The sequence below is a fragment of the Pocillopora damicornis genome, chromosome 6 (assembly GCF_964200805.1).
Source record: "Pocillopora damicornis chromosome 6, jaPocDami1.2, whole genome shotgun sequence".
Classification (NCBI taxonomy): Eukaryota; Metazoa; Cnidaria; class Anthozoa; order Scleractinia; family Pocilloporidae; genus Pocillopora; species Pocillopora damicornis.
Window position 1 is genome coordinate 24,883,164 of NC_142675.1, and position 21,414 is coordinate 24,904,577.

Here is a 21,414-nt window from a genome sequence, read left to right on the forward strand (position 1 = left end):
TTTCAGCGAAAAACTCAAAATATTTGTCAGCAAATTCTAGTCAGATCTGCCCTTGAGACATTATTAACTTTGAAGAGTGCAACGTGCACGTCACAAATGGGACTAATCGAGGTGATGTTTGCTTTTGCTTTTGCTTTTTAGACATCACAAAGGCTCTCATGAATTTAAAATGGTTGATCTGGGCTCATCTTGTGACAATAACTATAATTCTATTACTGATTGCGTTCGTATCACTGGGTCTGATATTGATGCTAAGCAAACGGCACAGAAAAACCGCAAGGCATGGGAGACATTCCTGTCCAGTGCGGGTCTGCGATAAAGGTAAGGTTATCCTTTTCTCAGGAGACCATTCCCCTCGTATGAAAAAAAAAAACTCTGTTCCTTTACATAGTTGCAATGAAAATTATCATTAAAGTCTCCTTTCAAGTTCGTCTTGCTTCGTTTGGGTTTTCTTGTAAGAACAACAGTCTATTCGACAAGCATCTTTTTTTCATGTAAGTTTATAAGCCAAGCTCCGATTTCGATTACTTTATCCAGGTTCTTTCCGTCCATGTATGTCAAATGAGGGATAGCCGCACGTGCAAGCTGCAAATGGGTTATTTCAATTTTTACGTATCAATTCCTTTGTAGGAAGTCATCATCACCATAACTCATCTCAGTGGAAGAAACAGGACTTCCAACTGATCATGTGTCTCGTGCGAAGTTCGTTTGGTGAAATATGGCAGGCCAGGTTACATGGTTCCAATCGAGTAGTCCGCATTCGATTAACAGCAGGCTCAGACGATGTCTTTGTGTACGACAAACACGTTTTGTTTAAAAAAACGAACGTCGACACAACAAGGGTAGTATGACAAGAGATTTTATAAGTTTAACTGTGCACCTATGAAATGAAGAAGATATTCGGAAGTAATATCCCACTCATTTAAGTTAATATTTACACCTTTTGCTGTTCATTTACGCAAAATGTACATTCATTTACGTCAACAGTTGAAACTATACGGCAAATATACATTCATTAGGACTTCAATGAAATTCATGAACGCGAACGAACTTTCAATAACGCTATTTGCATATTTATTAACATTCAATAGCATCAACGGATGAACAATTGCACCTTTGGACAATAAAACATAACAAATATACTTTCAATCTCGCGTAATGATTGATCAATAACACCAATAGAAAATCAATTGCATAGTATGACAATCAATTGCGTATTAGAGACATTCAATAATACAACTTGCATAGAGACGTACATTCAATTGCACCTTCATACAATCGTTTATTCAAAATGGTCAATCATTAACGTGAACTGACAAACATTGGTGTTTTTCGAATAAACAATAGGATGAAAAAAATATTCATTAGTGTCATTCATCGTAGTTACATGTATTTTATAATACTGAACAAAAATACAAGAGTATGTACATTATCATTTAAATTTTATGTTCCTTTTTGCGCAATATTTTGCTGAAGCAGATATAAAATGAAGAACATTTTACATGTTCAGTACACAATACGCTGTATGAACAAGTGGACAGAAATAACCGGAGAAAATCATGCCACCAAGAAACAGAATCCTACTTGAACAGCGTCAAAGAATTATTCAAGCCTTCGAAGATGTGAATGAAGATTATTTGACGGTTGCCGCTACTATCGGAGTGAACCGTTCAACTGCAAGAAGTATCGTTGCACGATACTTGCGAGAAGGAAGGATCGCGGAGAGATCACGAGGAGGAGCAAATCATGTTCGAGTAGATGATGAAATGAGGAATTGCCTGAATGACATTTTGAACGAAAATTGCCTGCTGACACTAGCACAGATAAATCATGAATTGAGACAGCGTCTTCCAAGAAAACCAACAATCCATGACCGTACAGTAGCAAGAACACTTGAAGGTATGTTGTATCGTGTGAAATTGGCAAGGCCACTCCCAGTTGAACGAAACCGCCCTGATGTCCTGCAAAAAAGAGTCGACTATGCCAACTGGTTCATGCGCCATGCTGTAGTGAATCATAGTATTTTCGTAGACGAGCGTGGGTACAATATTTGGACGGCAAGAAGTCACGGACGAGCAAGGATGGGAGAGAGGGCATATCGACAAGTATGTGGTCAGCGAGGGAGAAATGTTACTGTAGCACTGGCAATTTCACCCACCAATGGACTCGTTTCTCGGTGGAATGAATGGACAAAGATTTAATGATTTCCTGTCACAGACAAGGCTAAATCTCGACCCAAATGAACATGTGATTTTCATTTATGACGGTGCACCAGCCCACAACAATCCTGCCATTCCTGGTCCTAATTCTGAGCTTAAAAAGCTACCACCATACAGCCCGTTTCTTAACATTGTAGAGCAAGAAATAAGTGCCTTAAAAGCAGCCATAAAAGCGGACATAAGCCGTCCAGAGCAGCAAGAACAGATGAACAACAGAGCACAGGCAAGACGACAAGGAACCGCGTTAGGCAACTTCCGCACTCAATTGCTACTTCAGGCCCTGCAAAGAAACATAGGCACCATCACGGCTGCTAAATGTGGACAGTGGTACAGATTTATGCAAACGTACATTCCAAGATGTTTAAATAATGAAGAAATTGAAGGATAATTACAAAACATTACATTACAGTACACTGTAATCGAACAATTTTGAAATTTCTTTTTCCCTAGTTGATTGTTATTACTACACACATGTTTGTCAGTTCACGTTAATGATTGACCATATCGAATAAACGATTGTATGAAGGTGCAATTGAATGTACGTCTCTATGCAAGTTGTATTATTGAATGTCTCTAATACGCAATTGATTGTCATACTATGCAATTGATTTTCTATTGGTGTTAATGATCAACCATTACGCGAGATTGAAAGTATATTTGTTCTGTTTGATTGTTCAAAGGTGCAATTGTTCATCCGTTGATGCTATTGAATGTTAATACATATGGAAATAGCGTTATTGAAAGTTCGTTCGCGTTCATGAGTTTCATGGAAGTGCTAATGAATGTATATTTGCCGTATAGTTTCAACTGTTGACGTAAATGAATGTACATTTTGCGTAAATGAACAGCAAAAGGTGTATGATATAATTATTGTTGCATTCAAAAAATAGAACCTGAGCGTGTATGAGACCATAAAGACATTTGGAAATTTCAGACTATACATCTCTTACGTATCATCTGCAACAGATATTGGGTTATCATGTCGAGTTCAAAGTCTGCCTAGTTTCCAAACCCCTCTTTCGTGTTGTGTTCTCAAACTTTTGCAAACTTAAAGAGAATTGTCTTCTTTTGCAGATTGTTTAAAACGTATTATAAAACAATTATTGAATTAGATATTCGCATGATATCATGAATTATCAAACCGTGTGTCTGTGTTATCTGCCTTAGCCTTCAGCTTCTTAACTCAAATTCGGGACAAAACAGAATTGGAATGTAAGTTGGTTCCCTCTTTTTTATTTGTCGATTTTTCTGCCTTGTAATAACGGAAATATAAACATCAATTTGAACTCGAATTCTAAGCAGCATGGAAGTCTTCATTTAATCGGCACAGACAGATAAATAATGTGTACATAATTTAATGATAAAGTGTAACTTATTAAATCATAACATTTTACAGGTATAGATTATTGCGTTGTTTTCCATCGTAGTCATGAAAATAATATAATTACATGCACGAAAAGTATGAATATGTTAAATTAATGTACATAATCTACCAATAATTTATAATTAAACTGATGTATCCATGTAAAAATTAAGGGTTTTGTAATAAAACCAAAGTCTACTGCAACACTGTTCAATTGTATATCCTTTCTATCTTCGTTGTAATATCAATTATCAATTTGACATAACAGAAAAAAAATTCAGTTATGAGAGAAGTGCTCACATCCCATGTTATATTTTGCAAAGGAGAAGCCTAAGAGACCATTATTTATCGTCGAAGGGGTGGGGGGGGGGGGAGTTGGAAGATTTCGGAGGAGGGGGAGGTTTTGACTGGTCCCTAAACTTAAGTGTTACTGACGACAATTTCAAAATCTGAATAGGACAGAATGCGTCATAAAAATGTGCTAAATAGAAATGCGTTTAAAATCTTCATCGTTCTGCTTTTTGAATATATGACTTTCCAGTGATATGGATGAGTCTTTCCAAGCGAAATGATCACATCCGAGCTCTTGTTCTTCGGCTCTTTTGTTCCGTGATAGAGTCTCAGGTGTCCCATTCTGTCGCCGCAGTTTCGACGTCATGATTCGTAGCCAACTGTTTCTTATGTATCTGTTGTCTTCACTAGAACTATCTCGCCGGTTTGGCCTGTAACAGCATGCGCAACTAGAAACAACTTGTAGAACTGTTCCCATTTTTAGTGGTTAGCAGCTCGGTAAGGTTGTACCGAGAGGTCTTCACAGCTCGCAAGGCCTGAGCTCAAGCCCTACGGTTTAAAGTCGGTTTCATTCTTTACAAAGATGTAAATTATAAAATGGAAATTTGAACTCATAACTTACACCAAAATGAGTGGACATTCACTTGAAAGAACGGGAGGAAAAATGTTAGAATACTCTACCGTGCAGATGAGTAATTATCAGAGTTTCATTCAGCCAACTAAGATTTTTCCTCGACACAAGAAAGAGCTCACCTTTAGCCTGGACTGTTACCCAATATTAAGATTTCTCTGTTCCAAAATGTGAACGCACGTTCTGTCTAAAGAAAAATTTTTTTAGTTCCGTCAGATTATTCTTGGGAGAAGAAAGATCACGTTCAGTAAGCCATGTTCGATATCCGTAAACGCGAAAAAAAACCCTGCTTATCTTCCTGGTTTCAATGTTAATTTAGAAAAGGCACACAAAGTTTCCTTTCGTTCTTCGGCCTGTTTCAAAAAGCTTTTTCTTTCTTTCAATAATTGTTTACCATAAACGGTAGTTTAGTTGAGTGGCGTTCAAAAGCTCGAGTCAAGTTAGAAAATTTATCATCAGCCTCCAGTTCGCGTGTTGGACTCTTGTTTCTCTAACCCTTTACACCCCATGAGTGACCAAGAGAGAGTTTCTCCTTATAATATCAATACAGTATCAAGCATAGAAGTGATGAGAATAAAGTAAAATATCAATTAAGGAATAATCAGTTGATTCAATACCAAATTCTCCAAACTGACATCGCAAGAATTATATGTTAGACAGTAAAGAGAATTACTAACGAGATCTTGGGAGTTGAGAGGTTAATTTGCTGGCGTTCATATAATGACATGTTTGACAAGGGATCTTACTGATCATGAATATCCCTGTTAAAATTTTTGTTCAGATATAAGTTTGCGACCTAATTAACGAACCTTGGGCAATTTTACAAGCTTGTTTTATGGACTTTTTCTATTTAATCAAAGTGTACTGTTTAATTCCTTTATTCGGGCGGCAGAGTGACTTCGGTTCCCGTCTCACAATAGCCCCGACATTACAATTTCTATGCGGTTAGTGACTTACGGCGAATGATTCTATGGCACGTGTTTATATGGTTAAATAAGCAACAGAATTATGCACATGTTTAATTTCCGGGTTGAAAAGCACTCGCCAGACAGATTCAACCTGATAGTTTGTGAATAATAATTTGGTTGTCACTTGGGGTACTGCCTAAAAGAGTAAGGCAAATTATTATAAATTATCGTCGCTTCATTTATCGTTCCATGCGTTGGTCAACTTGAAAATTGGGCAGTCTCGAGTGCCTATTTATTGATTATCATGAGAACAAACAGTATTGGATATGACGAATAAAGTTTCCACAAACATTTCACTTCACGATTGGTGATCTGAAAAATTAAGGATGTGCTGCACTAAATATCATTGAGAAAGTTTCATGCTATAAGCCTTGATTCGAATCTTTTACATTCCCTCTAAAGCTCCATAAATTTCTCTCGTGCAGTTTCGAAAGTCGAGTCAATAATTGTTTCCATCAACTCGGCAAAATTACAAATACACGATCAACCATCGTTATTTTCTCCTCTCCCTGTTTTCGTAAGCTATTCTGAAAACAAACGTCGCTAAAATGTAGAGAATCCACCTAGCATTTGCATGGGTGGGAATAATATCGATTCCCCAACTTCGACTGTTTGTTTATTTTACTGCGTCGTAGTCTATTCGCTAAGATGAATTTGAATTTTACTCACCTGGTGTTTATGGTCCCTCACTTCTGACAGAACCGCTTTTTCCTGTCAGTGATAACCGTTAAACTATAAAACTTTGTAGGATGCCGAGCTCGACTTTCACATGCTTCGACTGTTACGGCAGTTTCTGCATTTAGAAGAGCTCCAAGGCTGACGTGAACTTATTCATGCATGCTACGACTTCCGGTCGATGATTTCTGGGAACTTAAAATTTCAATTATCAGCCGCACTTTGTTCAAGACGAACACGACTTCTCATTAAAATATTTTAGATATTCAAACGGAAAAATTTTTTTGACAGGTTCACAGCTAACGATCATCACATCACAAAAACGTGCACTGAGAAAATTTCTCGAAACCCTCTGAATGAAAATAAAAGACAACATATTCTGACATGTCCAGTGATGTTGTTTATCATCTGAGGAAGTTAATCTATCTATAACATTACAATTCAGTACAAAATTTATCTTGAACGTGAAGCATTTCTGAGGCGGTCCCTGCATTCGAACTTTTATTCTCTTAAATGAAAATCGGTGTTCATTAAGTCCTTAAATAAACAATGACCCCAAGCACTTTTACACACGAGGCCAGTTTAAGTTTGAACCTGTCTAAAGTGTACATTTAGATCAGGTCATAGCAGGTTGAAGTTACTTGGAGAGCGCATAAACCAGGCAGGTGGCGAAAAATGAATGCTTACTTTCAAATAAACTCTCCACTTCTTATAACGGTGAAAATATACCAAAGCCTTAGCAAATGTGACTAAACTAAGCGCTGTGTTTCTCGTGCTGCAATTCGATATTTAGCACAACATGAATTATGAATGCACAATTATTTGACGTTAAAAGCAAAGAAAAAAATAACTTTGGTATAAGGAGCATTGCATATGAATGATTTTCAAGGGTGCGTCACTTATGTTTCAGTGAACAAGGTTTTTCTTAGTCTTGGACTGAGCCAAGTCAAATCCACAAAACTTCCATTTTGAGTTCCCGCCTGATTCTCCAGCTTTGAACAAGACGGGCAAACTGGAAAGCAACCTCTCCACCACGACTTTTATTTTTTCGTGAAACTGTCTCGACAAGTAGTCCCTTATCTCTCCACTCGTGGCACCAGCGGGGCACAGCTGAAGATACGAAGAAATGATTACAACGAGTACAAGCTCCTTTCCAGAGAGGCGCACTACAGAGGGTCCAAAATACACGGGTCTGTAACTCGCAAGTCCAGATGAGGCCCAAGCTTGGTAATAAGACATGTAACTCTGCTGATAAGCTGTCAGATCAGTTGGGACCTGCTCGTTAACTTCCTTTTCTTGCTCATTCAAAGAGCTATCAATAGTAACTTCTTTGCAAGCATCTTCGTCCTCAAACTGCTCGTTTACTTGTTCATCGTTTCCACTCAAACAACCTTGTGTATCCATCTCTTTATAATCATCGTCGCTGTCTTCACTCATATCGTCAATCACTTCGAACTGTTCATCATCAATCTGCACAAACCGGCCGGAACCTTCCTCTTCGTCGTCCTCTTCCTGTGTTTCATTCTTCGCTCTTATCGCCTTTTGCCCTCCTACTTTTTTCTCTACATTTACTGAAGAGTTCCCTGGCTCCTCTCCTTCATGTGATGTCTCTCCTCTCACAACCACCCTCCCGCTTTCTCTCAGCAAGTCTTCTTTGTTCACCAATACTTCTCCATCGACGTACACCTCTTTCACTACAACTAGCGTCTCTCCCTCCCCTCGTCTTTCCCCTTTTTCTTCCGGGTTTTCCTGATTTGAAAAATTTGCTTCTCCAATGCACACAATTTCGCCCTCTTTTACGTTGTCCTCTACCTTATCCTCTGTAACATCCAGTTCTTTGACTCCTTTATTAGATAATGTTGCCACCTCTGTCACTGTGTCGTCCAATTTATCTCGAATACTTGCTTCTGCAATCTTGTCAATTTTTGATGTTCTATCATCTTCCATCCTTTCCCTTTTTCCTTCTCCGTGTGTATCACAGTAGTTTGTTTCCACTCCATTTATTACTGCGTGACTACCACTACTCAACTCCACAACAACTTCTAGGTCCTTCAATGGGTCACCAGTAGCTACCTACATAACAAAGCAGAGTACAACGCAATTAGTGGAGGTGCACTTTTTGGTTGAGAATTGAAACTAAAGCCAAAATCAAAGTTATCGCAATGGTTAAATTAGAACAAAAAAAAATATCACAAGGAGGCAACGAGAACACAAAGTAAATACACGGATATTGTCTAAAGCGCGGGAAAATGGAGGTTTCCATGTCGCGGGTCGCGGTCATTTTGAATCTGATTGGTTGAGAGGGTGGCACGACTTTGACCAATCACACAGCAAAGTAAAGTAAAACTAAAGAAATAAAGGGGGCAAGTTTAAAAAGAAACTGTGGTGCTGCGTCGGTGGGAGAGTATAGCAGGTAATTTAGTGTTAACGACTGAGTTGAAAACGTAAATTGGCCACCGTAAAGGGCAAAAAGGCTGAAGTTTCGAGCGTTAGCCCTTCGTCAGAGCGATAGAAATCCAGCGATGGATGTTGTGAACAGCAAGGACAAAAGCTAAAAATTTCTTATCCCGTGAAGATTTTCCCTTAATTGTTATAGAGCTGATTTCAAGGAAAACGGGTGTAGATGTGCAAAAGAGTACAATCAAAGCACTCTTCACAGCCTTTATACCCACCAATTCACCGCTGATTAGATCTCCCTGTTTGATGTTCTGTTTTATGTGCTCCAAAGCTTTTTGTAAGCACAGGATCTGTAAGTTAAAAGGTGAAGAGTATGTTAAATGAATAATACGTCCAGCTAAAAACCAATTTCTGTCACATCTCACTCTTGGGGGAAGTCTCTTCAACAATATCCCTTTACATACAAATGAGGAAATTACCGCCTCAATAACACAATCACCACCTTAAATCAAGGGAATTTCTCTCGAGTGTTGGCAGATACAGTAACCCAAACTCCAAGTTGAAATCAGTTTTAATATTTAACAGTCTCACAACTACGAACCTTTTCTGTAGTGGATTAATTGTTTTGGTTTTTTACCGCATTTTAAAAAGTCGTTCATCCCAATATATCTATTTTTACTCTTGACGGTAGCCAATCTACGTTTTCAACTCAGTTGTTAACACTAAATTACATCCTAATATATGGTCCACTTAGTTAGGTTGCTAATTGCAAATGGCTGAATTTGCCAAAATCTCGTGAGACAAAACCTGTCCTTCCAGAACTTTTCAGCATATAATTTACCAAGTACAATTTTAATGCACTGTCAAACAGACAGGTAAAGAGAGCAAGAAAAAAACAACAGCCAGGGGATATAATTATTGTTTGAATATACCACCACGTTCTCAGTCAACAAAGAAATGTCTTGGGTCAGTTGGAAGAAATAGCATACGCTTGAGCTGAAGTTCTGTACCTCGTAATCTTTCTCTTTTAACCTTTTATCATACTGTTGTCTGGTCATGTCCACTTGATACTGATAGCTCTGCATGGACCACATTAGGCTGGTGTTCTGCTCGGCAATCGCCTTCAAGCTTTCAACCTGAGTGCGTAGCTTCGCATTTTCTAGCTTTAGAGCGTCAATGGAATCTGCTTCCGATTCTACACCTGAAGGAAATCACATGTTCAACTTAAGGATTTAGGAAAAATATATGATACTCACGCTTGTATGATGTAAATTACATTTTTGTCTCTTAACTTCGGAATGAGGAAATGACACGAAATCTTTAGAAGAGAAATAAATACTAAGAATATTTGTAAGTTTTAATAACAAGCAATGCAACCACTTTAGTGGGGCAGCTCAGTAAATTCTTAGTAAACAATTGCCAATTGTATATAAGGTTGACAAAATTTCACATCTGAAGAAAAAAAGCATTGAATCTATAATTTTCAGGGTGCCACAAACTGTGTTTGGTCATTCGCCCTACAATAATGTAATGGAATATCAACATGTAACAAATTAATTTTCAGAATGATATAATAGGTAAATAATTTGAAAGGCAAAGGCTTAGTCCACAGAAAATGTGGAAACTATCACTTGGAAGGTAAACCCAGACATCTCATTGACTCAGGTCACGATGAAGAGGTCTGTGGCACATTTGCTCTAGCCCTTTAACTCCCAGATCAAATTTTTAATTCTCCTTACTGTCAACCATACAATTCTTATAATGTTAGTTTGGAGAATTTAGTACTGGATCAACTAATTATCCCAAATTGATATTTTTCTTTATTCTCATCACTCATCTGGTTGATATTGTATTGATATTGTAAGGAGAAATTCTGTCTTGGTCACTTATAGGAGTTAAAGGGTTAATATAGTGTCAAGAGACACTTACAAACACAGTGAATAGGAAATATATAATGAAACATCTGAACCACAAGAATTCCCCTACATTCTCACCAAATTTAACAGTTTAACTTGATTTGAATGAGGAATTTGTCATACATAGAGATTAATTAAGAATCTTATCAATCAATTATGCAGACTGAATCGTTAATTATTCATAAAGTTTGAAGGTTTGAATTGACTGGCTGACATGTCAAGAAAAAAGCCTTTGAGAAATTACCATAGACAGGGTAATTAGTAGAGATGCATATCTTGACATGATGTTAAAGAAGAAACCAACAATATATTGCAACTTAACCATTTACCTACCTCTCAAATCCAATCTTGATATATTTCCCTCCTCTTTTTCAGAGTAAAAATGAGATGTAAGATAAGTGCATGTAGATCAAGAAAACCCTACTTGACCAGAGAAGAAGTTAGAATTTGCAAAGTCAATATCTTGGCAATGGAGCTGTGCGCTATTACCTGAAGCATCACTGCAAAGTTTCTTGGCAGCTGCTGGTGCCAAACTTTCATCCTCTTCTTGCCTCTGTTCTTGAGCCACTTGAAGTGCTGGCTGTTCAATAAGCCCACCAAGGTTTGATGCTTCATCATCCAAATCCATACCTACCTCCTCACGATTTTGTATCTCAGCCTCTTGGGCTGATTTAATTTCCTGAAAATGGTACACAATGAGATCAGTGCAAGTTGCCATGTACCTACCTTTGGGTTCAAATTCACCATGGTTGCCCAATGCCTGACCTGCAAAGTACTTCCTACATCCACAATTCCATATGTCAGACTTGCACATGGAACTGCTAGTTTTGTGGTAGCTGCCACTGGCCTTGTATCAATAAGAGACATCACTAATTTTAATTGTTACTTACATTTCTGATAACAGCAAACCACTGAGAGATAGTTTTTCTTTGTCCCTTTGTAAACTGGTCCCATGCCTTTTGTTTAGTTGCTGCATCAAAGATTTTCCATACAGCATCACCTGAACAAAATACACGTGTTGAAGTTGTTGGGTAAACCATTCACTGTTTCACAGATTGACAAAACATAGTAAAATCTGCCACTAACATTAAAGAACCTTAATTGATCAACAATTTCAAAACTGCCCTGCCACGACTCGCTCATGCCACTTGTATCGCACAGTGAATTTACACAACAGCAAACCTGACCATTCAATTTTTAAAAACCAGACTAACAGCACTTGCTTGACAAGAAACTCCTTACATGACTCTTAAAAATGAGATCTGCATATTTTGTTGAAACTCCGGTAATTGTCAGGTGCCAAAGTCTTTTTCTGAAATACATGTACCCTCACTCTACAATAAGACCTCAAGATCAACTAAAACTTACATTATGGTTAGCAGTTTGAATCCAGGAGTAACATTTTATCAAGTAGTCTGATCATCCAGGTGAGAGTAGTCCTGAGAATGAGATTGTTGTTCATAGTAGTTAATGAAGTTTCAACAACCATAGCAGTGGTCATCAATAAGGTTGTGACAATGTCCGTCACTTCTACTGACAACATTCCTTCTCCAAACTACTATCACCTCAACACTTAGACTAAAGTATAGAGTAAACTACAACTTACATTGCTGCTTGATTTCATTGGTCCTCTCTGCTGCCTCTTTCTTTTGATTTTCCACTTGTTGCTCATGCTCTTTTCGTTTGTTGATCAGTCGTTTGACAAGACCATTGACAGTGCTAAGCATTGTGTGGAAAACATTGACTGTAGAACGGTTACATTCACCTTTTACTAACCAGTGAGTCATCATCTCCAAAGAATTCACCACAGATTTGTCATGACGAATCAGATCCAATAACTGGAAAGCTTTTGTACGGCTATAAATCAGGTCTGGGTCATCTTCCCCAACATGTTGATAGGGCTTTTGTTGGTGTTCAATGACAGTGCTGGTGGTTTTAACACCTATCTCATCTCTTGTTACTTTGAAGTAGTTAATGCGAATGCGACTGACCTTCGTTTTGGTGTCACTTCCATCTCCAATAACCAACAAGTAACCATTAAGTTTGACAGCCATATCAACATCACCAAGTTGTGAGAATGTCAGATGGCAATGTCTAACATTGGTATTATTCTTCATAGTTTTAAGACTTAGGTTCTCTATAGGTCCAAACACACCAAAAATCTCTCTAATGATAAACTCGTCAGCCATTCGTGGGAGGCTGCGAATAAATATTGAACGACATCCAGGTTCCTTATCATTCAGTGGTAATACATCCAAGTCATCTTCAGGAGGTACCAGGTAGCAGTTTGGATGTAACACTGCATTCAGAGGAACAGTCAATTCATCTCTCCTCCCATATTTCATTTCATTTGGATTCAGTCTAATTGGTCCTCTGCTGTGTTGAAATTGATCATGATCCTCTGTTCGAAGCTTAAAGAGCTCTGGTTGCAAGTTAGGTTTTGAAACATCATAACCTCTTCTACTGACCTCAGCTTTTCCAATACTTGCATCCTGTCTAAGAAAATCCCTCTTTGATAATACAAAGTCTGGGAGAATTTCATGATCAATCAGCCCCCCTATCCTTCCACGATCCTCACTGAGGTATTCTCTTTTATCAATATTCTGATCATGATAGCGTTTTCTGAAGCTCCTGTTATCATAGTTATCAAACCTTGATTTGTCCCTTTCATTGTAAGTATCAGAGATGTGTCTTCTATCCTCTGCATTTGCATGTACATATTGCTGTTGATTACTGTGCTGTTGCAATTGGGCTTGAACCATTTGTAACCCTTGCAACTGATGAGAAAACTGTTGAGGGTTCCCCGAGAGATTTCCAAGTATCCTATAATGCTAGCCGGTAAGAACCTAAGGTAAATATTAATATTGAAGTGATTCCAGTCAAAACTACTCCAATGGCTTAGTTCAGAAAAAGAGTCAATGTAACACATTCCATATTTCCTTGGATTTTAACGAGGCCAAGCAATACATGCAAAATTTATTTAAAATCCAAGGTGCCATTTCCTCAACAAATTGTATGGGCTCAAGAACTGAGAGATTAGCTTTTCGCAAGTTTTTTTTTTTTTTAATTCAAAAATAATTTCTGAATCCTGCGGAAAGCAACCAGAAAATAATAGAAAAAAATACGTCTTTAGAGCTTTACCGTATTTCAAAACACAAGGAAAGCACCGCGAACTCTGCTGGTCTATGCAACTGTTCTCCTCTCGTTTGTTTGATTTCTTTTCTCCCGGGCCAGCCAGTCAAAGTATCTTATGGTACACACTAGGGTGGCCGGGGGAAGTGTTTGTGTTACTGAGAACTGGATGAGAGAAGACCTCTCAGATTTAGTTTTAAACGAATCAAACACTTGGAAAATAAAATTTTTCTCAAAATTTCTCTAAAAATTGTATCAAACTTTTTAGTTTAGGCGAGTCTGAAAATAGTCTTCACTTGTATTTTTCTCCCCAACTCCTCTCTCCTAGATCACAGATACGAATGGCATGACAATGACAATAGAGGCTATTGACTGAGCGTCCAGGCCTTCTATCTTAATAAAAACATAGCGCCTGTTGGAAGTCGTACTTTCCACGTAGTTCATCAGGACACGCTCAGCTGATATTATCACGACACCAATACTACTGCAAAATGGCTGCTCCAACTCGGTCCAGAGGAGGTACGTCATAAGAAAGAAACAACAGGCAAAATTGCAGCGTTGAGGGTTGAAACGATTTTTTTACTCTTTCAAAATTTATTTACGTATCGATTCGATTGAGCGCTGTAAAAACGTCAAAGTCATAATTTCGGTCAAGTGTTGGAAAGATATTGGATGAAATAAACAAGCAGTAATATAGTTTATCAAGTGTTCATCTATGTTACGCAAAAAAGTTAATAACACTTCCATATCAGTAATATTGCTGAATTACAACATCATATGTGTTAAAATGCATAAACTCGCTTACAACAGAGCGAAGGGCCCGGGGGTAGTTTTCGAAGCGCTTTTTAATCCCAGCTTAGCTGTTGTGACTAAGTTTAAGTGTCGAACGATATTTACTAAGCATTTTAAGAAGTTTTTCGGGTTTTTAGAAATGCAGCCCAGCTATTGATGATGATGATGATGATATGGTTGTGTGTCATATGTAGATTGAAGTATGTTTGGTTTAGTAGAGAGCAGTCATGTCTACATACTTTTAGCTATTAGGTGGGTAGCCAGCTGTTATTTTTTTGTCACTAATGAATTGTTTCTTTACATTATTGCCAGTTGTTGAATTAAAATGTGCAGTGCAGTGTTATGCCTGGGGTAAGATTGGTTTAAACAGCACAGTTGCACAGCTTGCTCTGAATAGTCCCTCATTTCATCTTGAAGAGGATAAACCATATTCTGAGGTATCCTGTGGTAAATTTCTGTATTGATAGCTGTTAATCAATTGAGATATACATCAGATGACCTTTAAAAACCTCCTCAAAAAAGTTTAGAGTGTATTATTGTTGAAATTAATTTTTACCTGCTTACATAAATTAGAGGGAAATGTCTTTTAACTTTGTATGAGCCAAATTAGCTCAATACATGTATGTAATTTGGCTTTTTCAAACATATTTGATTTTTTCTTTCCTTGTTACACACTCAAATAACAAAGATATTTTTTCAACTTTGCACAGAGGAAAATCTAATAGAATGTAATGGACTGTAATGAAATTACTAGTGCTAAACACAAATGAAACTACAAGTTTCTTTACCTTCTTTAATTTTTTTTCTAATTCTGAATAATTTTCTTTTATAGTTTTGGATGGGAACACATCCAAATGGACCATCAAAAGTGTTAAAGGAAGGAAAGGAATCACTGTTATCTGATTGGATAGAGTCAAACAAAGATGTCTTAGGAAACAAAGTTAAGGAGATATTTGGTGGCAAATTACCCTTCTTGTTCAAAGTACTATCAGTTAACAAGGCTTTATCAATTCAAGCTCACCCAAACAAACCTCATGCAGAATTGCTTCATGACAAAAGGCCAGATGTATATAAGGATCCTAATCACAAACCAGAGATGGCCATCGGTAAGGAGCTCTAGAAGTATTTTTCAGTAAGTGGTTTGAACCTAGGAGGTTGGAATAGTTTGTTAATATGTGCTCTGATCATCTGTACAAAATCAGTCTTGAAAAGAACGGTACGTTTCTACTGCAGTGATCAACATTTTGACAATCTACAGGAAGCCATCATCAGAGTTGGGTGACTTTTAGTCAGCTTGTGAAACTGTCAAGTCACTGTCATTGACAACAGTTTTTTTGAGGACTACTCACCCCTAGGATCAGACTACTTGATCATTAATTACTGTTAATGGTTATCGTAGACTGATGTAGAGTTTGGCACTAAAAGAAAACAGATTCTAGAGTGACTAGTCCATATTTTATCTTGTATACCAAATGAGTGTATTTTTAATTTAACAATATCCTTAAATTATAAGTCATCTTATTGATATACCATCTAACCCAGCATTCCCTCAAATTTATTACCAATAGCACTGACACCATTTGAAGGCTTGTGTGGTTTTCGTCCTCTGGATGAGATCCAGAAGTTTGTAAAGACCATACCTGAACTTGCTGCTGTCATTGGACAGGAAGCTACCACTGCTTTAGTCACTGGCTCAGGTTTGTGTGACTTGCAGCATGATGTATGTTCCTTACAGCTATGAGTATATAAAACATGGTTCTTAAAGGTCACAAAAAACCAGAAAGGTTGTGGAAATTGATTGTGGGTCATATAGCAACTAATTTATTGTGGAAACTCAAACAAGAAAATGACTACTATAGTGTGATTTCCTCATCGTTTTTTCTGCAGACCCTCATGCACTAAAGAAAGCTTTCACCGCCCTCATGACAAGGAGCCAAGATGCTGTAAGTGAGCAGCTAGGTAAACTATTGTTAAGACTTCAGGAGAAGAAAACCTCAGGCCATGACATCTCCAACCAGTGCAGCGAGCTACTATTCAGATTGAACAGCCAGTTTCCTGGAGATGTTGGTTGTTTTTGCATTTATTTCCTTAATCACATTGTTCTTCAACCTGGGCAAGCAATGTTCCTTGGTCCCAACCTGCCTCATGCATATCTAGCTGGTGGTAACTAATCTACTTTTTTTTCTTTTAATAAAGACATTTTTTAAAGAAGTAGTTTTGTTTTGACTCTATTTATTACCAAGCGTAAATTTTACTATCTTCCTCTGTCACAATGTCTGGTTATGATTAGGGTCTGAACAGATCATATACATGTAATGTAGTCTTGTCTTCTGATAAATAATTTATTTATTATTATTGGTCAAGATTCTTAAATTATGTTTGTTTGTTTGTTTACTTATTTGTTTGACACTGCTCCTGAATGGAAACACTTTTTTTATTTTGTTCTTTTGTTCAGAATTTATTTTGTCTTCGATCAATTTGCTTGCATTTATTTCTTGAATCACTTACTTCCTCACTGAATGGTGGCTTGTTCATTAATTCAACTCTTTCACCCCTTCTTCCCTGTCTGCGCCTCTCTATTTCCAAAACAACTTGCAATCCAAAATTTATCATTTATAACCGCACATGTACATCAGTAATTATCACAACAATACATTTTTATGTTAATCTTTTTTCTTAATTGATAATCAATGTGTTTGACGTTTCAGACTGTATGGAGTGTATGGCATGCAGTGATAATGTTGTACGAGCTGGACTGACACCAAAGTTTAAGGATGTTGAGACACTCTGTGAGATGTTAGAGTACAATTGTGGTTCTAAGGAAGAGAACATTTTCCCATGTCGTCAAGATCCAAGTGATTCGCATGTCACAATCTATGATCCTCCTGTTTCAGACTTTACTGTTTCAAGAATTAAGGTACATTTACCACTGTCAATAGCATAATAATTATTTTGTAAATGAGTGAAAAAAATGTCATCAGAACTTCCACATTATCACTGGCCAGTTTTAGTTAACCTTAAGTAGCTATTGACCAGATGGTTTTTTTTTTCAAACCATTTGTCCACAGAATTTGTGAAGTACCAGAAATTTATTCCTTTGCTAAACTCTTATTGTGTAACGGTGTTATTTTTAGATACCAGCAAGTTGTCCTTCATACAAGTTCAAAGCACTAAGTGGACCTAGTATTTGTGTGGTGATATCTGGTTCTGGTGCTGTAGAAGATACTGCTTCAAAGATTTGCTTGAATCGAGGAACTGTACTTTTTATTCCTGCAAACACCACCTTTGATGTAACATGTAAAAAAGAAGAAGACATGGAAATATACCGTGCTTATTGCGTGTTGTAATATCAAAAATCTAACATTCAGTCCAGTTGAATTGATTTTCAATTTTGTCAGGTTATAGAATTCCAAGGGACAGAATATTTCACAGAGACCTTTAGGGAGTTTTGGCATATTCATTAGGTATTGAGCATCATCATTTTTCTTTCTTTTCTTTTTAATTATTTAAAAAACATCATGAAAATGTATGCTAGTGGGTTTAAAGAAAATTTAGACCACTCAAGGAAGCAGGAAAATAGAAAATTTTTAATTTATTTTTCTATTGAGATTTAACCTTAATGGTAAACAGTCTTGTGTTAACTGAGACAAAAACAAGCTCTGAATAGAACAAAAAATTATTAATGAATAAAAAAAAAATTCATTTATGACTCTGAAACAGGTAATATTGAAGAAATGTAAAATGGTTTCCGTGTTTACATAGCCTGATGTAAACACGCGGGAGGTTGGCAGAACACGAGATAAGCATAGGAAACCACAACGCAAAGTGGAGTGGTTTCCAGCTTATCGAGTGTTCTCCCAACCTCCCAAGTGTTTAAATCAGACTATGTAAACACTGAAACCATTTTACATTTCTTTTATAAAATAACTAATGAAAGAGGAACAAAAACCGTGTTTACATACGCTCATGTAAAATGGTTTTATGGCCACTCAGAGCGCGCTTACTATTTGAATTATTTTATAATGGTAGTTTCTGAAATAAGTCAGAGTCAATCATTATTACAGCTTCTATAACTCATTTTATTTGAATTGAGTGTAGAGAGTATCTTGATTTTCTGAAAGGACTTAATAACTGTATGGACAGGGTGGATTGGAATTTTGCCAATAATTCATTTTAGAAATAATTTTGTAGATGAATGGTTAAGTATTTTCTATGGAAACAATTGAGTGTTGTGTTGTGATGTCCTTTCTTTCAAGTGAAAAGTAATTAATTTAAGGCTTGTATTTTGAATAAAATATAATGCTAGAGAAGTTTTTGACATTTTTGTGACCCAGAAAGTTAAAAAAAGGTGTGTTTTATTTCCTGCAAATTGTTCAGTTTTGTAAAAAAAAACCCAAAAAAAGTCCCAAATTGGTCATGTAGCATAGTAGGCCTATACTAATGCAAGGGGAACAACCCGGCCAAAAAAAGTTGTGGTTATTGGTTTGTAAAGAATATTTTTAAACAGCAAAGACAAGAACAATAACGTTAATTTTGTGTCATTTTCCCTGTTTGTGATTTCTCTATAAGCCAAAACTGAGAATGACTAAAATGCTTCCTCTCTCTGTGTTCACCCACCCCTCCCCGACAAGCCTCGAGTGCCTAGCCAATCAAACGCGTGAACGTGTGTTGGAAAATTTCTTTAGTTTACCTCTTACAAATGAACCAAAATTAAGGAATATTGTTCTTTCGTGCCTGGAATGAAATAGGAAGCTAAAATGACTGCTGGAAAAAGGCACAAGCAGATGAAAATATTAAATTTGAACGACGGGCCTGAATGTCGATTCCGTTGCATCCCTCGAAAGAAAGAAGCCGTGTTTACCCATCTGTTAGGTCACATGTTCAACAAGAGCCAATCAAAATTCGATATGGTGAAGACTTACGTCACATTCTGCGAGCTTACCTCTCGTCTTCCTTTACGTTTAAGCTTTGTTGTGGTCCAGTTGTGATCGGCCTTGAGTTACTTTAACGCGATCAAGAAGTCCTCTGAAGATGCCAGCTAAGCAGCGAATGCGTGTTGCTAACGAAAAACACAGCCAGAATGTTAATACGAGAGGAAATGTACCCAAATCTCTGGTGAGTGGAACCGTTTTGTCGCGTGAAAAAAATTTTCATCAGCTACTAAAGACGATCGGGAATATGAAACGTTTGATTTCGCCAGGTTGTAAACTTAAATATTTTCATATCTTTAGAAACCACAAGAAGAGAAATATCCAGTCGGTCCTGTTCTTCTTGGACTATTCATTTTCGTCGTATGTGGATCAGGTAAGACTAAATACGAAATGTGGTTTTAATTTACGCGTCTGTGATCAGCTTTGATTCTTCATTGCGTGTCGTTCGCTTTAGATTCACAGCCTCAAAAGCCATTGCCGTTGTCTCTCTACATGACTGCATTTTTGTTTCTTCCCCAGCAATTTTCCAGATCATCCAGAGCATAAGAATGGCCTAGCGCCGATAACATGAAAATTTTGACCGGAGAGGGACTACACAATTTACTCTTGCTTATTACGTGTTTGTGAGAGATTGAAACAATAACTTGAGAAATGTAGTGAACGTGCTAAATCTATCTGTTTTCTAAACTTCTTTTAAATTCCGTGGTGTGAGTTGTCCTTATCGCACAGATTCAGTCTATTTTGTAAACAAGTGTTGGCTTTTTAACTTTATTTTCTGTCCTCTAAGTTCTGGTTGGATCGATATAATATCATATAAGATTTCGTAGTATTTTCTTACAGTGTCGCGGAAGAATTCACAGTAAATACATAGCGATCATGAAATTAGCTTGTAAATCTATTGAGGACTACTCGAGCTCTCTTTAAAATCTAATGTTCACAAAGATACTTTATGTGAATAAATATGATTATTTAATTAGAGAAATGCGTCTTGATGTATTCAAGTGTAAAATGATTCGAGGAGGAAGTAGCTTAAATTGAATCAAAGCTGTGTATGATCACGATTTCAAATACCCACAGTCACGAAATCAGAGGAATTCCCCGGGTTTAACGTTTTACACCCTACCATCAGTATGCATATTCTTCAAGTATACTGTTCTCCATACATTTCCAAAGAGGGTGTCAAGGAGAATTTGTTTCACAATCAAGAGCTGCTTTAGTTGGTGATCATCTTCTCTATTCTCATCACTTTCATGTTAGATTCAGGGGTGAAATTGTAAGGTGAAATTAGATGCTAGTCCCTCTTAGGGGCTAAAGGGTTAATAAGATATTCTGTTGGGTACCAATTGCTTGATGCCTTGACTAAGCCCAAATTAGAGAAGATTGGAACACAGACATTGAAAAGCTCAATTCAAAAAGCTTTGTGTTAATGGTTCCAAGATGTTAAGATCAGATTCCAGTTCCCATTTTATCCCATGCTTTATATGGCAATGGTGACAATCCCATCAGGCTGTCTTATGGGGTATGCCAGTTTTTTCTAAAGTAGGTGGTTTTTGTGGGGTTACTATCTTAATTTGGTGTGTCGAGCAAGGGTCATCAATCTTTTCTTTATCTCCTGGTTTGATATTAATTAAACATTGTTAAAGAACAGGAATGATTGGATAATGCAATTCAACCCTTGAGTCATGAGCCATTATACCACAATGACAAGTTAAACTGGAAGTGTTTTTGTACATTGTCACATTCTGTTTGCACTTAGAAAATGAAGTTGGTAAAGCTTATTTGTATTATAGGCATTTTTAATAGAATAATTATTTGACTGTGGGATGACTATATGGCCAATGAGGCCTACGTTGGCTATCTATCATCTCATATCCTGGATACCTCAAGGAGTCTTAGAGGGAAAAATAGCCAGTGTGAGAGTTTCCTGACTGATAGAGAAATGATTACAGATTAATAGGATTCCTCACAAGGAAATTACTGTTAGTTTAAAATCAGGGGTTGAACACCTGCACTATGAAATGTCCAGTTGATAAAAGTTAAAACAGGAGGACATTCCCAGTGTCTACATGACATAGGGCTCAGGCCATCAAAATTCAGCT

At 37.1% G+C, this 21,414-nt stretch overlaps 4 protein-coding genes and 1 pseudogene across 16 annotated transcripts in view; 4 read left to right on the forward strand and 1 right to left on the reverse strand.

Moving 5' to 3' along the window:
- Window positions 1–3,791, forward strand: part of LOC113676249 (receptor protein serine/threonine kinase put) — a 19,312-nt gene extending 15,521 nt beyond the window's left edge. For all 6 annotated transcript variants that reach the window (XM_089209777.1, XM_089209775.1, XM_089209773.1 and 3 more), the window contains exons 4-6: window positions 142–321; window positions 631–935; window positions 3,077–3,791. In XM_089209777.1, coding sequence (XP_089065903.1) covers window positions 142–321; window positions 631–851 — 401 coding nt within the window. In that variant the 3' untranslated portion in view covers window positions 852–935; window positions 3,077–3,791. The remainder of the gene's footprint in view (window positions 1–141; window positions 322–630; window positions 936–3,076) is intronic.
- Window positions 1,524–3,791, forward strand: LOC149044596 (uncharacterized; annotated as a pseudogene). Its single transcript, XR_016187755.1, has one exon. The product of XR_016187755.1 is annotated as an uncharacterized LOC149044596 (transcript).
- Window positions 3,792–6,528: 2,737 nt separating this feature from the next.
- Window positions 6,529–13,869, reverse strand: LOC113676332 (uncharacterized). Of its 6 annotated transcripts, XM_089209766.1 has the most exons (8): window positions 13,602–13,868; window positions 12,067–13,306; window positions 11,351–11,460; window positions 10,950–11,139; window positions 10,794–10,826; window positions 9,555–9,745; window positions 8,820–8,894; window positions 6,529–8,220 (listed from the first exon to the last, which is right to left on the reverse strand). In XM_089209766.1, the coding sequence occupies exons 2-8, from the start codon at window positions 13,220–13,222 to the stop codon at window positions 7,054–7,056; spliced, it is 2,922 nt and encodes a 973-aa protein (XP_089065892.1). In that variant the 5' UTR covers window positions 13,223–13,306; window positions 13,602–13,868; the 3' UTR covers window positions 6,529–7,053. The 6 variants fall into 6 exon arrangements, with proteins under 6 accessions (XP_089065892.1, XP_089065895.1, XP_089065893.1 ...); XM_089209769.1 differs by lacking the exon at window positions 8,820–8,894 and having other exon boundaries at window positions 13,602–13,869; XM_089209767.1 differs by having other exon boundaries at window positions 12,067–13,868.
- Window positions 13,870–14,021: 152 nt separating this feature from the next.
- On the forward strand, window positions 14,022–18,694 carry LOC113676358 (mannose-6-phosphate isomerase). Of its 2 annotated transcripts, none has more exons than XM_027193011.2 (7): window positions 14,022–14,111; window positions 14,579–14,636; window positions 15,217–15,490; window positions 15,953–16,081; window positions 16,272–16,547; window positions 17,093–17,301; window positions 17,519–18,694. In XM_027193011.2, the coding sequence occupies exons 3-7, from the start codon at window positions 15,223–15,225 to the stop codon at window positions 17,729–17,731; spliced, it is 1,095 nt and encodes a 364-aa protein (XP_027048812.2). In that variant the 5' UTR covers window positions 14,022–14,111; window positions 14,579–14,636; window positions 15,217–15,222; the 3' UTR covers window positions 17,732–18,694. The 2 variants fall into 2 exon arrangements, with proteins under 2 accessions (XP_027048812.2, XP_027048811.2); XM_027193010.2 differs by lacking the exon at window positions 14,579–14,636 and adding an exon at window positions 14,697–14,821 and having other exon boundaries at window positions 14,024–14,111.
- A 643-nt stretch (window positions 18,695–19,337) lies between these two features.
- Window positions 19,338–20,297, forward strand: LOC149044597 (stress-associated endoplasmic reticulum protein 2-like). The gene is made up of 3 exons (XM_089209780.1): window positions 19,338–19,499; window positions 19,616–19,688; window positions 19,835–20,297. Exons 1-3 carry the CDS (start codon window positions 19,416–19,418, stop codon window positions 19,870–19,872), a joined length of 195 nt encoding a protein of 64 aa, XP_089065906.1. The 5' UTR covers window positions 19,338–19,415; the 3' UTR covers window positions 19,873–20,297.
- Window positions 20,298–21,414: the final 1,117 nt, after the last annotated feature.

Excerpts from the sequence above, each read along its gene's own strand:
- LOC149044597 (XM_089209780.1), top strand. The coding sequence starts at position 19,416 with ATGCCAGCTAAGCAGCGAATGCGTGTTGCTAACGAAAAACACAGCCAG. Across the intron at positions 19,500-19,615 it reads GAAATGTACCCAAATCTCTG|AAACCACAAGAAGAGAAATA; the intron begins GTGAGTGGAACC and ends TCATATCTTTAG. Across the intron at positions 19,689-19,834 it reads TTTCGTCGTATGTGGATCAG|CAATTTTCCAGATCATCCAG; the intron begins GTAAGACTAAAT and ends TTTCTTCCCCAG.
- LOC113676358 (XM_027193010.2), top strand. The coding sequence starts at position 14,084 with ATGGCTGCTCCAACTCGGTCCAGAGGAG. Across the intron at positions 15,491-15,952 it reads CAAACCAGAGATGGCCATCG|CACTGACACCATTTGAAGGC; the intron begins GTAAGGAGCTCT and ends TATTACCAATAG. Across the intron at positions 16,082-16,271 it reads TGCTTTAGTCACTGGCTCAG|ACCCTCATGCACTAAAGAAA; the intron begins GTTTGTGTGACT and ends TTTTTTCTGCAG.
- LOC113676332 (XM_089209766.1), bottom strand. The coding sequence starts at position 13,222 with ATGGTTCAAGCCCAATTGCAACAGCACAGTAATCAACAGCAATATGTA. Across the intron at positions 11,461-12,066 it reads CAATGAAATCAAGCAGCAAT|GTGATGCTGTATGGAAAATC; the intron begins GTAAGTTGTAGT and ends TATTTTGTTCAG. Across the intron at positions 8,895-9,554 it reads TAAAAGAGAAAGATTACGAG|ATCCTGTGCTTACAAAAAGC; the intron begins GTACAGAACTTC and ends TTTAACTTACAG.